This window comes from Salmo salar, chromosome ssa16 (genome assembly GCF_905237065.1).
Source record: "Salmo salar chromosome ssa16, Ssal_v3.1, whole genome shotgun sequence".
NCBI classification, from domain to species: Eukaryota; Metazoa; Chordata; class Actinopteri; order Salmoniformes; family Salmonidae; genus Salmo; species Salmo salar.
In genome coordinates this window covers 63,704,301-63,717,327 of record NC_059457.1, presented here as the reverse complement: position 1 = coordinate 63,717,327, position 13,027 = coordinate 63,704,301, and the positions used below count along the sequence as shown (strand labels likewise).

General features: G+C 44.2%; 1 protein-coding gene across 3 annotated transcripts; it reads left to right on the top strand.

The window, feature by feature from the left end:
• Positions 1-512: 512 nt before the first annotated feature.
• Positions 513-12,980, top strand: pknx1 (Homeobox protein PKNOX1). 3 transcript variants are annotated; one of them, XM_014149902.2, is made up of 11 exons: positions 513-610; positions 1,529-1,639; positions 4,712-4,845; positions 5,065-5,236; positions 5,747-5,920; positions 6,135-6,252; positions 10,287-10,384; positions 10,506-10,640; positions 11,584-11,660; positions 11,757-11,929; positions 12,261-12,980. In XM_014149902.2, exons 2-11 carry the CDS (start codon positions 1,589-1,591, stop codon positions 12,437-12,439), a joined length of 1,311 nt encoding a protein of 436 aa, XP_014005377.1. In that variant the 5' UTR covers positions 513-610; positions 1,529-1,588; the 3' UTR covers positions 12,440-12,980. The 3 variants fall into 3 exon arrangements, with proteins under 3 accessions (XP_014005377.1, NP_001133948.1, XP_014005375.1); NM_001140476.1 differs by having other exon boundaries at positions 573-610; positions 6,135-6,282; positions 12,261-12,977; XM_014149900.2 differs by lacking the exon at positions 513-610 and adding an exon at positions 689-1,441 and having other exon boundaries at positions 6,135-6,282.
• Positions 12,981-13,027: the final 47 nt, after the last annotated feature.

Sequence of the window (13,027 nt, the reverse complement as noted above, 5' to 3'; positions counted from 1 at the left end):
CTAGACACATGTTCTACTATCCTTTGATCCTCTGTGATGCACTTTAGATCCAGAATGTATATCTTAATTTAGGAGCATAGATTTCACATTGTACTGTGTCACTTTTATTTCTCTTTTCAAAGCCCAAGTTAGATGATTGGTCCTCAAAATGATCTTCACTCTGTCACTCTCTTTTGTTTGTTAAATCTGACCAATAACCATTTTTAATAAATGATATGTTTTAGTATGGGTAGTCTCATTCACTTCTTTGTTTACAAAGTAGTCATTGCATCAGAAATATAAAACGCATGATGTCAATTATTAGGGATAACTTTTCAATTATGAATGTTTTTGTAGTTTGTAGGCCTAGTCCATTACATACAATTTGAAATGTGTATACATTTGATGTAATATAAATGTATTTTTTATTCCTAATCATAATTTAAGCATAAGGGGCAGGGTATCGGCCTCTATGGGCGGGACAAGGCATGTTCAGAATTGCTTCTCCTCCCACATGTTGAATATTAATGAGAGAAAATAGTCTGCGAGCCTATACGTAGTGACGACACACGAAAACTGCGGGCCCGGATTGCAGCAGCCCCTTGTCACTGTGACGAAGATTGGCACTAAGGTAAGCTGTCACTCAAATTCCTCTTTTTTTTCGTCGCCCATCAATCTAACAATCGACGCTACATGCTCGAATGCAATGGCTCGCAATGGAATGAGCCAATGTGCACTTTGCAGAATGAACAGTGAGCCAAAAGACTGATCACACATAAAGGCAAGCTGTTGTGGCGAGAAAAAAAAGATGTCCGCTTATTTGGAAAAGGCGCATTGGAAAGGGTGAATGAGAAGGCCAAGCGTGTGTTGACTAATCTACAGACTACTGGACATTCGAATGTTATTAGGAGAGATACCCATCGATGACCGCAACGTCGATGGGATGTGTGCTGTTGAAAGTTTTATTTGTTCAACATTTGAAAGCACCCATATTATCTGATACATGTAGCCTGAGCCGCTATACGATATTTAGACAGCGAGGGTAGGATAAATCGGTAATCAAATTGACACGAAATTGAATGCACGTTTGTTTATTAGAAACGCATTTGATTTATTCCCTTATTTATTTTTTGCACATGAATACGGCTTGCTAAGGAGAGATTCATGGGCCTAGTGTCACAGTTTAGGATGATGCTTGGTGAACATTACGAACTGTAGATGCACAACTGCTGCGTTGAATTATTTAATCAAAATATGTGCCCGGAAGTTAGGGCTACTGACTATACAACATACCTCCCAAGCTGCGCGCGCGTGAATTAATAACTGCACTGTGAGCATTCCATTCTGATACACGCATACAGTGACCAAGCATTTACACTCCAAAAAACATGAATCCTCATACCCCAGAATGCAAGGCCCTGTGTTGACATAGTACCCTGACTCTACGTTCTTCATTGGCTATGTATGTATCATGCAATGGTTATATCTAATCTATGACAACAACAAAAACCTAATCTAAACATCATGTTTGATGCATGTGTCTCTGTAGGACTGGTAGGCACAGGTCTTGGACTGGAATGCCCGAGTATTGGCATCATTGGCAGCGACCATGATGGAAGCCCATTCGGCATCTCTAGATGAGTACCCGGAGGTGGATGAGGTAAGAGATTGATGAGGAGGAGGAGGAGTGAAGTTTGAACATATGACAAAGTGGCTGGCCATATTCCAATGAATGAGCTGTGATATACAGTTGAAGTCGGAAGTTTACATACACTTAGGTTGGAGTCATTAAAACTCGTTTTTCAACCACTCCACAAATTTCTTGTTAACAAACTATAGTTTTGGCTAGTTGGTTAGGACATCTACTTTGTGCATGACACAAGTAATTTTTCCAACAATTGTTTACAGATTATTTCACTTATAATTCACTGTATCACAATTCAAGTGGGTCAGAAGTTTACATACACTAAATTGATTGTGCCTTTAAAAAGCTTGGAAAATTGCATAAAATGATGTCATGGCTTTAGAAGCTTCTGTTAGGTTAATTGACGTCAATTGGAGGTGTACCTGTGGATGTATTTCAAGGCCTACCTTCAAACTCTGCCTCTTTGCTTGACATCATGGGAAAATCAAAAGAAATCAGCCAAGACCTCAGAAAATAATATTTATAGACCTCCACAAGCCTGGTTCATCCTTGGGAGCAATTTCCAAACGCCTGAAGGTACCACGTTCATCAGTACAAACACCATGGGACCACGCAGCTGTCATACCCCTCAGGAAGGAGACACGTTCTGTCTCCTAGAGATGAACGTACTTTGGTGTGAAAAGTGCAAATCAATCCCAGAACAACAGCAAAGGACCTTGTGAAGATGCTGGAGGAAACGGGTACAAATGTATCTATATCCACAGTAAAATGAGTCCTATATTGACATAACCTAAAAGGTGGATATATTGACGCAACATCTCAAGACATCAGTCAGGAAGTTAAAGCTTGGTTGCAAATGGGTCTTCCAAATGGACAGTGACCCCAAGCATACTTCCAAAGTTGTGGCAAAATGGCTTAAGGACAACAAAGTCAACAAAGGTATTGGAGTGGCCATCACAAGCCCTGACCTCAAATCCTATAGAAAATTTGTGGGCAGAACTGTAAAAGCGTGTGCGAGCAAGGAGGCCTACAAACCTGACTCAGTTACACCAGCTCTGTGAGGAGGAATGGGCCAAAATTCACCCAACTTATTGTGGGAAGCTTGTGGAAGGCTACCTGAAACGTTTGACCCAAGTTAAACAATTTAAGGCAATGCTACCAAATACTAATTGAGTGTATGTAAACTTTTGACCCACTGGGAATGTGATGAAAGAAATAAAAGCTGAAATAAATAATTCTCTACTGTTATTCTGACATTTCACATTCTTAAAATAAAGTGGTGATCCTATCTGACCTAAGACGGGGAATGTTTATTAGGATTAAATGTCAAGAATTGTGAAAAACTAAATGTATTTGGCTAAAGTGTATGTAAACTTCTGACTTCAATTGTGTGTATACCCCAAACATGTGACCACATTTCACTAGTAAATAAATAACTGTCTGAAGAAGGGTGTTACTGTCCTGAATTCCCAAATACAATGAGCTGCTGTCAAAATGAATATTACACACTTTAAAGGTCAATTAATCCTCTAAAATACACCCAAGTGTATTTTAACACATTGCCTTTCAATCAGTCATTGTTGCGCCATCACGTGCAATCACAAGGGCAAGGACCATCCATATCCAGAGATCGTGAGTGGGGAAATGTTTTTAAAATGCTGTAACAGCCACACATCTACAGTGTGCACGTAGGAGAGAGGCAATATTCATCATCATGCATGTCATTTTAATATAATATATGCTATTTAGCATACACTTTTATCTATACTGAACAAAAATATAAAGTCTTGGTCCCATGTTTCATGAGCTGAAATAAAAGATCCCAGACATTTTCCATATGCACAAAAAGCTTATTTCTCTCATTGTGTGCACTCATTTGTTTACATCCCTGTTAGTGAGCATTTCTCTTTTGCCAAGATAATCCATCCACCTGACAGTTGTGGCATATCAAGAAGCTGATTAAACAGCATGATCATTACACAGGTACACCTTGTGCTGGGGACAATAAAAAGCCACTCTAAATGTGCAGTTTTGTTACACAACACAATGCCACGGATGTCTCAAGTTTTGAGGGAGTTTGCAATTGGCATGCTGACTACAGGAATGTCCAACAGAGCTGTTGCCAGAGAATTGAATGTTAATTTCTCTACCATAAGCCGCTTCCAACGTCATTTGGCAGTACGTCTCACAACCGCAGACCACGTGTAACCACGCCAGCTCAGGACCTCCACATCCAGCTTATTCACCTGCGGGATCATCTGAGACCAGACAACTGGACAGCTGATGAAAGGAGGTGGTCACACCAGATACAGACTGGTTTTCTGATCCACTCCCCTACCTTTTTTTTAAAGGTATCTGTGACCAACAGATGCATATCAGTATTCCCAGCCATGTGAAAATCATAGATTAGGGCCTAAGGAATTTATTTCAATTGACTGATTTCCTTATATAAACTGTAACTCAGTAAAATCTTTGAAATTGTTGCATTTTATATTTTTGTTCAGTATAAAATCACTTGATTACATTTTTTACGTATGGGTGTTCCTATTAATCAACCCCACTATCCAGCTGTTGCAAGCACTATGCTCTAACAACTGCGCTACAGAGGACCACTTTAAAAAAACAATGTCAGATCTAGTGAAAAATTAGTCATAGTTGGAATGAGCCTGACCTGAGGCACTGTAGGAAGGGGGTCATGTTCACTAGAAACCAAATGGAAGAAACTGTTGAAACAGGGAAGGACTAGAGTGGATAATGAGTAACTTATAACTGAGTGTAGAAGTTAGACAGTGTATTCATGAGGGTTCAATGTGAATGATAAATGGCTAATGCGGTCTCTGTAAGCTGCTGAATTGAGACAGTGTTATGAGTGGAAAGAGACAGACCAGTCTCTCTCCTCTCCCTGGGGCTGGTGTGTGTACTCCTCACCCCATTACCACCCTGAGGGGAGTCATTCACCAACCACCGACTAACTTGACTGGATTTCATTCTCCTCTCCTCTCCCCTCCCTTCTTCTCCACTCTCCTATTTTCTCTGCCTTGTTTCCCAATCTTCTTTTTACCGTCTTTGTCTCTTTCCTGGGTAAAGGTCTTGGTGCAGATGCGCGTGGGAGCGGATGTGGAGGGGGATCCAGAGCAGAGTCTGAGTGAGGGGGGAGCAGGCAGCCCCTCTGCCATGCAGCCCCAGACGCCCATGGACACAGACAAGCAGGCCATCTACAGGTAGGCGAGTCATGGTACTCCTCCACTCCGTCCTCCTCATCAGAGCTCTTTCCCTTTGTTCCTCACTTTTTTTTCTCCTCCATTTTCCTTGCCTTGTCCTGTTTATGACTGTAAACTTCTGTGGATGTGCGAGCATCGGTGCATGACTGTGTGTTTGTGTACTTTCATTAACTGCGCCTACTGTAGCGTTAATCCTTTGCGTTCGCCTGTGCATCGTAGGCACCCCCTGTTCCCTCTGCTGGCCCTACTCTTTGAGAAGTGTGAGCAGTCGACTCAGAGCTCGGACTGCGTCAGCTCTGCCAGCTTCAATGTGGACATTGAGAACTTTGTCCGTAGCCAGAAGAAAGAGGGCAAGGGCTTCTTCTGTGACGACCCAGACGTGGACAACCTGGTGAGGAACTCTGCACTACCAGGGTCCTGTTCATTTGGGCATCCAACTGGAAACATTTGGAAATGTTCTGCAATGAAAAACAAAAATAGTTGTTTCTTATTGGATATGTCCAGTTGGTCCTTTCCTATTTTAGTCCGTTTCTTCCTTTTGATACCTAATGAACATGACCCAGCTCTTACACGTCATTGTCTGTCTTTGATGTTAAGAGATAATATAACGAAGTTCCACGGCTGTTGTGCCCTTCAACAAACCACTCTTGAATTGCATCACTTTACATCGAGCAATTGAAATAGTGTATGTGTGATAGTAAATGTTTTATCAAAAAGACAGAAATAAATTGGGGAAGAACTGAAGAGACATGACTGATCAGCAAACGGATGTTGAATGACCTAATTGTTAATGGTTAAGCTTAACCCTTGGCTAGGGTCAGGGTTTGAGTTATGGGTTGGCAGCATGCCTACTAATGGCCTTCTAATGACCTGACCTTTGACCCCTGACCTCTGACCCCAGATGGTGAAAGCCATCCAGGTGCTGCGTATCCACCTCCTGGAGCTGGAGAAAGTGAGCGACTTGTGTAAGGACTTCTGTAGCCGCTACATCGCCTGCCTGCGCACCAAGATGAACAGTGAGACCCTGCTGAGTGGAGGAGAAACTGACAGCCCCTGTTCCCCTGTCCAGATACAGGTACACACACACACACACACACAGGTTATACACACACATTTTCCCATCATATATTATTTGTGTCTTTCCCAGAGGGAACTTTGGCTATTGTATTGGGATTAAATGATAAGCACATAATAGTACAATTCACACATTATAGGTATACATTATACAAGATGAACACAAATTTAATGTGAATGCAGTTAGGCTAATTCTGTGTGTGTTTCACCCACAGACCTCCAGCCCACTGACAGGAACCCTCAGCCCTCAAGGCATTGTGATGTCAGCCTCGGCCCTGCAGCAGGGCAACGTTACCCTGACAACAGTCAATTCTGCTGGCCAAGTGTTAGCAGGTATGTCTCCGTGGCATACCACCTCTACAGGTACCCTCTCCGCTCCGGCCTTACTGTGTCCCGGTTAAGACAGCTACTAGCAATACTGGGTCATATAAATTATGGCACACCATAGCAAAACATTATTTTCTTAGTTATCAGGTTCAGGTAGTCCCTCTGTGTTTTAGTCAGTTTCCTTGAATCCGTGAATGTTGCCTCTTTTTCAGAGTTGATTTCAAAGTAGATTATAACACGGTACTTCATTTTGTTTATCTGTCGGTCCCAGCCTCGAACTCAGGCCCTGTGTGTAGCTAACTGACCCTCTCTGCCCATTCATCGCCATTTACCCGTTGTTGTTGTCTTAGCTGTTTACCCGTTGTTGTCTTAGCCCTCCCAATCAACATTTGGGATTGCTTTATACCTCCCTCTAATGTCAATATGCCTTGTATACTGTTGTTTAGGGTAGCTCTCATTGTTTTGTTTTACTGCGGAGCCCCTAGTCCTGCTCTACATACCTCGGTTAGCTCCCTTGCCCCACCCCCCACACATGCGGAGACCGCCCGTAGTTTAACTGGCGCTTCCAGAGATGCAGCCTCTCTCATCGTCACTCAATGCCTAGGTTTACCTCCACTGTACTCGCACCCTACCATGCCCTTGTCTGTGCATTATGCCCTGAATCTGTCCTACCACGCCCAGAAGTCTGCTCCTTTTACCCTCTGTGCCGAACGCACGAGACGGCCAGTTCTTATAGCCTTTAGCCGTACCCTTACCCTACTCCTCCCCTGTTCCTCTGGTGATGTAGAGGTTAACCCAGACCCTGTGTGTCCCCAGGCACTCTCATTTGTTGACTTCTGTAACTGGAAAAGCCTTGGGTTCATGCATTTTAACATCAGAAGCCTCCTCCCTAAGTTTGCTTTATTCACTGCTTTAGCACACTCCGCCAACCCTGGCTTAGGATGGCCACAAAAAAATCTGAAATTTCCATCCCCACTTACATTTTACATCAAATTAGAACTCCTAAAGGGGGCAGAGTTAGCCTGCAGAGTTCTGTCCTATTATCCAGGTCTATGCCCAAACAATTCGACCTACTACTAAGTCTCTCACTGTTGCCGCTTGTTATAGACCCCCCTCAGCTCCCAGCTGTGCCCTGGAAACCATATGTGAATTGATTACACCCCATTTATCTTCAGAGTTCGTACTGTTAGGTGACCTAAACTGGGATATGCTTAACACCCCGGTCGTCCTACAATCTAAGCTAGATGCCCTCAATCTCACACAAATTATCATGAAACCTACCAGGTACAACCCCAAATCCGTAAACATGGGCACCCTCATAGATATCATCCTGACCAACTTGCCTTCTAAATACACCTCTACTGTTTTCAACCAAGATCTCAGCGATCACTGCCTCATTGCCTGCGTTCGTTATGGGTCCGCGGTCAAACGACCACCCCTTGTCACTGTCAAACGCTCCCTAAAACACTTCTGCGAGCAGGCCTTTCTAATCGACCTGGCCCGGGTATCCTGGAATGATATTGACCTAATCCCATCAGTAGAGGATGCCTGGTTGTTTTTCAAAAGTGCCTTCCTCACCATCTTAAATAAGCATGCCCCTTTCAAAAAATGTAGAACTAAGAACAGATATAGCAGTTGGTTCACTCCAGACTTGACTGCCCTTGACCAGCACAAAAACATCCTGTGGCGCACTGCACTAGCTTCGAATAGTCCCCGCGATATGCAACTTTTCAGTGAAGTCAGGAACCAATATACACAGTCAGTTAGGAAAGCAAAGTCTAGCTTTTTCAAACAGAAATTTGCATCCTGCAGCACTAACTCCAAAAAGTTTTGGGACACTAAAGTCCATGGAGAATAAGAGCACCTCCTCTCAGCTGCTCACTGCACTTAGGCTAGGAAACACTGTCACCATCGATAAATCCACGTTAATCGAGAATTTAAATAAGCATTTCTTTACGGCTGGCCACGCTTTCCACCTGGCTACCCCAACCCCGGCCAACAGCGCTGCACCCCCGCAGCTACTGGCCCAAGCCCCCCCCGCTTCTCCTTCATCCAAATCCAGACCGCTGATGTCCTGAAAGAGCTGCAGAATCTGGATCCCTACAAATCATCTGGGCAAGACAATCTGGACCCTCTCTTCCTAAAATTATCCGCCGCCATTGTCGCAATCCCTATTACTAGTCGGTTCAACCTCTCTTTCATATCGTCTGAGATTCCTAAAGATTCGAAAGCGGCCGCGGTGATCCCCCTCTTCAAAGGGGGAGACACTCCAGACCCAAACTGTTACAGACCTATATCCATCCTGCCCTGCCTTTCTAAAGTCTTCGAAAGCCAAGTGAACAAACAGATCATCGACCATCTCGAATCCCACCGTACCTTCTCCGCTATGCAATCCGGTTTCCGAGCTGCACCTCAGCCACGCTCAAGGTCCTAAACAATACAACTACCATCGATAAAAAACAGTACTGTGCAGCCGTCTTCATCGACCTGGCCAAGGCTTTCGACTCTGTCAATCACCGTATTCTTATCGGCAGACTCAACAGCCTTGGTTTCACTAATGACTGCCTCGCCTTGTTCACTAACTACTTGTGTGTCAAATCGGAGGGCCTGTTGTCTGGACCTCTGGCAGGCTCTATGGGGGTGCCACAGGGTTCAATTCTCGGGCCGACTCTTTTCTCTGTATATATCAATGATGTTGCTCTTGCTGCGGGTAATTCTCTGATCCACCTCTATGCATATGACTCCATTCTGTATACATCTGGCCCTTCTTTGGACACTGTGTTAACAAACCTTTTAAACGAGCTCCAATGCCATACAACACTTTTTCCGTGGCCTCCAACTGCTCTTAAACGCTAGTAAAACTAAATTCATGCTCTTCAACCGATTGCTGCCCGCACCCGCCCGCCTAGCATCACTACTCTGGACGGTTCTGACTTAGAATATGTGGACAACTATAAATACCTAGGTGTCTGGTTAGACTGTAAACTCTCCTTCCAGACTCACATTAAGCATCTCCAATCCAAAGTTAAATCTAGAATCAGCTTCCTATTTCGCAACAAAGCCTCCTTCATTAATGCTGCCAAACATACCTTCGTAAAACTGACTATCCTACCGATTCTTGACTTCGGCGATGTCATTTACAAAATAGCCTCCACCACTCTACTCAGCAAATTGTATGCAGTCTATAACAGTGCTATCCGTTTTGTGATTAAAGCCCCATATACTACCCACCATTGTGACCTGTATGCTCTCGTTGGCTGGTCCACGCTACATATTTGTCGCCAAACCTACTGGCTCCAGGTCGTCTATAAAAGTCTTTGCTTGGAAAAGCTCCGCCTTATCTCAGCTCACTGGTCACCATAGCAACACCCACTCGTAGCATGCGCTCCAGCAGGTATATTTCACTGGTCATCCCCAAAGCCAACACCTGCTTTGGCCGCCTTTCCTTCCAGTTCTCTGCTGCCAATGACTGGAACGAATTGCAAAAATCACTGAAGTTGGAGACTTATATCTCCCTCACTAACTTCAAGCATCGGCTGTCAGAGCAGCTTACCGATCACTGCAGCTGTACACAGCCCATCTGTAAATAGCCCATCCAACCAACTCCCTACCTCATCCCCATATTTGTTTTTTTCTGCTCTTTTGCACACCAGTATTTATACTTGCACATCCTCATCTGGACATCTATCACTCCAGTGTTAATTGCTAAATTTTTATTACTGCGCCACTATGACCTATTTATTGCCTTACCTCCTTACTTCATTTGCACACATTGTATACAGATTTTCTATTGTGTTATTGGCTGTACGTTTGTTTATCCCATGTGTAACTCTGTGTTGTTGTTTTTGTCGCACTACTTTGCTTTATCTTGGCCAGGTCGCAGTTGTAAATGAGAACTTGTTCTCAACTGGCCTACCTGGTTAAATAAAGGTGAAATAAAAATTTACAAAAAAAATTATAGTGAGGTGCTGAGGGTCCTTGGATCAAGGTGTTACCAAAAACGTGTCATAACTTGTTTATTTGTGTGTGTGTTTGAGCAGGTGGTACAGTCTACCAGCCCATCACAGTAGTCACTCCTCAGGGACAAGTGGTTGGACAAGCTATCTCACCCCAGACAATACGCATCAACAACACACAGGTGAGGAATACGACACACACACACACACACACACACACACACACACACACAGACAAGACCGACGTACGGTCACAGTCACACAAACTACAGGCTGTTCTGTGAATTGTGTGTGTGTGTACAGCTCCAGTTGCAGCTCAATCAGGACCTGAGCAGTTTTTTCACCCAGGAGGACAGCTCATCCAAGAGCAACAAGAGGGGCGTCCTGCCCAAATCAGCCACCAACATCATGCGTACCTGGCTCTTCCAGCACATAGGGGTGGGTGAAAACACCTGAATACCTTGCACCTCGTACCAACAGAAGATTAGAATAACTTCAACTATAACTAAATGTATTGTAACCCAGAGTAAATCTTTGCTAGGTTATTCCAAGGGTGTCTGTGCATGCGTGCATGTGAGTCTGCACGTGCATGCATTTGAGAGAGAATGATGGCCCCCGTCACGATGGCGCGTCCCATGATGGCTCGGAGCGGCTGTGTTGACAGAGACGGATGTGTTAGGCCCTCATATGACTGGCCCATGGTCGGCTGGCTAAATACTAATCAGAGGTTAATCAGTGGACAGCCCACAGGCCCACTGGCGAAGCTAACCAGACTGGTAGCTCACAGAGACCCTTTGTTCCCTGTGTGTGTTTGTGCGCGTGTGGGTGTCAGTGTGTGTTTGTGTGTGCCTGCGCGGGTGTGTGTGTGTGCGTGCGTAAGAGACGGTTAACTAACAGCAGGATGTTAGAAAATGCTAGCCCTTTGTGAGATGAAGCGTCTTCACTACAGCTTGTTCCTCTCTGCTTGCTCCTGAGTTGCCAATTCTGGCCCTCAAGCCTCTGTACATCCTAAAGTTGAATCTAAATGCATCCGGGTTTGGGACGAAAGCCCAACCTCCCGATACCTCAGATTTTCTCCCCACATGGCCTACTAGCATTTTATACCGGTGTGATTAATTGTCCCCGTGGTGCCCACAAACGTTGCATGATAGCAGGTCAAGTAACAGAGAAATTGGGTAAAAAGGTATTCACATAGAAGCGACTTTACTTAATCAACGTCCTGTGCTGTTCCAATACAAATTGACCTTTAGTCTTACATCATCCATCCACAGTCTCTCCCAGTACCTACTGGGCTTAATAGGGAGCTAAACACAAACAATAATTTGCTGTAAATGATTGTTTGTGTTCTTTACCCTTGTCTCTTTGCATCGCTCTCTCTCAGCATCCCTATCCCACAGAGGACGAGAAGAAACAGCTCGCCATACAGACCAACCTGACCCTGCTGCAGGTCAACAACTGGTGAGTCAATCTTTCACACACACACACCCTAAACCCAAGCGTAGAATTGTGGCTTTGGATGATTGGCTTAGCCCCTGTCCGTCTCTCCCTCTGCAGGTTCATTAATGCTAGGAGGCGGATCCTCCAGCCCATGATGGACAGCAGTGCGTCGGACACGCCCAAGAGCAGGAAGAGGACTCCCCAGAGCCGGCCCACCCAGCGTTTCTGGCCCATGGCCAACAACATTGCCTCGGCCGGCGTAGGGCAAGAGGCTGCCATGGACGATGACGGTAAATGCCCAGAAAAACAAATCTTATGAAAAGTCTGCAAGTCTGATATATTGCTGTTGTGATTTATTAAAGTGAGAAATCACAGTAGGAACATATCAGAGTTGAAGACATGATTTAAAAAAATAAAAATCCCCAGTCCTTATTACAGGCTGAGAGGAATGTCATGATGTAGCTTTTGTACCTTGGTATGACTTGATCTTGTCCTTAACATACCAGCCGTCTCCATTACCACAATAACCCCGGTCAACTCTGATTGACTATATACACTGTCCAATTACGTACTGGTTAGTGGATGTGGCTGAAGCTTGATCTTTTTCCCCTGTGCCCTCAGTTACCATGGTGACGATGGGCATGAGTGTAGACGAGCTGCAGACGCTGACATCAGACGGTGCAACACTGGCCATGCAGCAGGTGATGATGGGAGGACACAGCGAGGAGGAGGAGGGCGAGAGCGAGGAGGAGGAGGAGGAAGAAGAGGAGGAGGGGGGTGACATGGCCGGATTGGAGTGACATACCACTACAGCGGGTTGTGATGTCACACCCTCATGCATGCCTGTGTTTGACAATATTACTCAACACTCATCTGTGTCCAAGACTACCCACACTAGGCCTTTCAGGTCCTACTAGAAACAGAGAAAAAAAATGCTATTTTTATATGTAAAATGTTTGGAATGAAGGCTGTTTATTTTCATTTGGCTTTTTTGCTTAGTGTTTTTATTTGTAGTTCTTTTTTTAAAGAATATTTATGTATGAACATTGAACGTCCAATATGGCTGACCTGCTTTTCAAGGTTTGTTGGATTTCTCTAAAAATAAAATGTTCAAGAAAGATTTCCCTCATCTTTGTTTCTTGTTTCAGTGTAGACGCAGTATTTAAAGGGGAGGTTATCGAACCAAGGAACAAAGATGTGTTGGAGGATGTATTGATAGTTGTGCAAAGACATCTGAACCAAGAAATTCACACATGCTTATGAATGCAACGTCAAAAAGGAATAATTTGAAAAAGCTTTTTCCTAAAAATAAATACATATTTTTATGGTATTTAAAAATGATACAGGTTTTTACTTGTCCTTCGTACCATGTTTCTCTACGAACACAT

Excerpts from the sequence above, each read along its gene's own strand:
- pknx1 (XM_014149900.2), top strand. The coding sequence starts at position 1,589 with ATGATGGAAGCCCATTCGGCATCTCTAGATGAGTACCCGGAGGTGGAT. Across the intron at positions 5,237-5,746 it reads ACCCAGACGTGGACAACCTG|ATGGTGAAAGCCATCCAGGT; the intron begins GTGAGGAACTCT and ends CTCTGACCCCAG. Across the intron at positions 10,641-11,583 it reads GGCTCTTCCAGCACATAGGG|CATCCCTATCCCACAGAGGA; the intron begins GTGGGTGAAAAC and ends GCTCTCTCTCAG.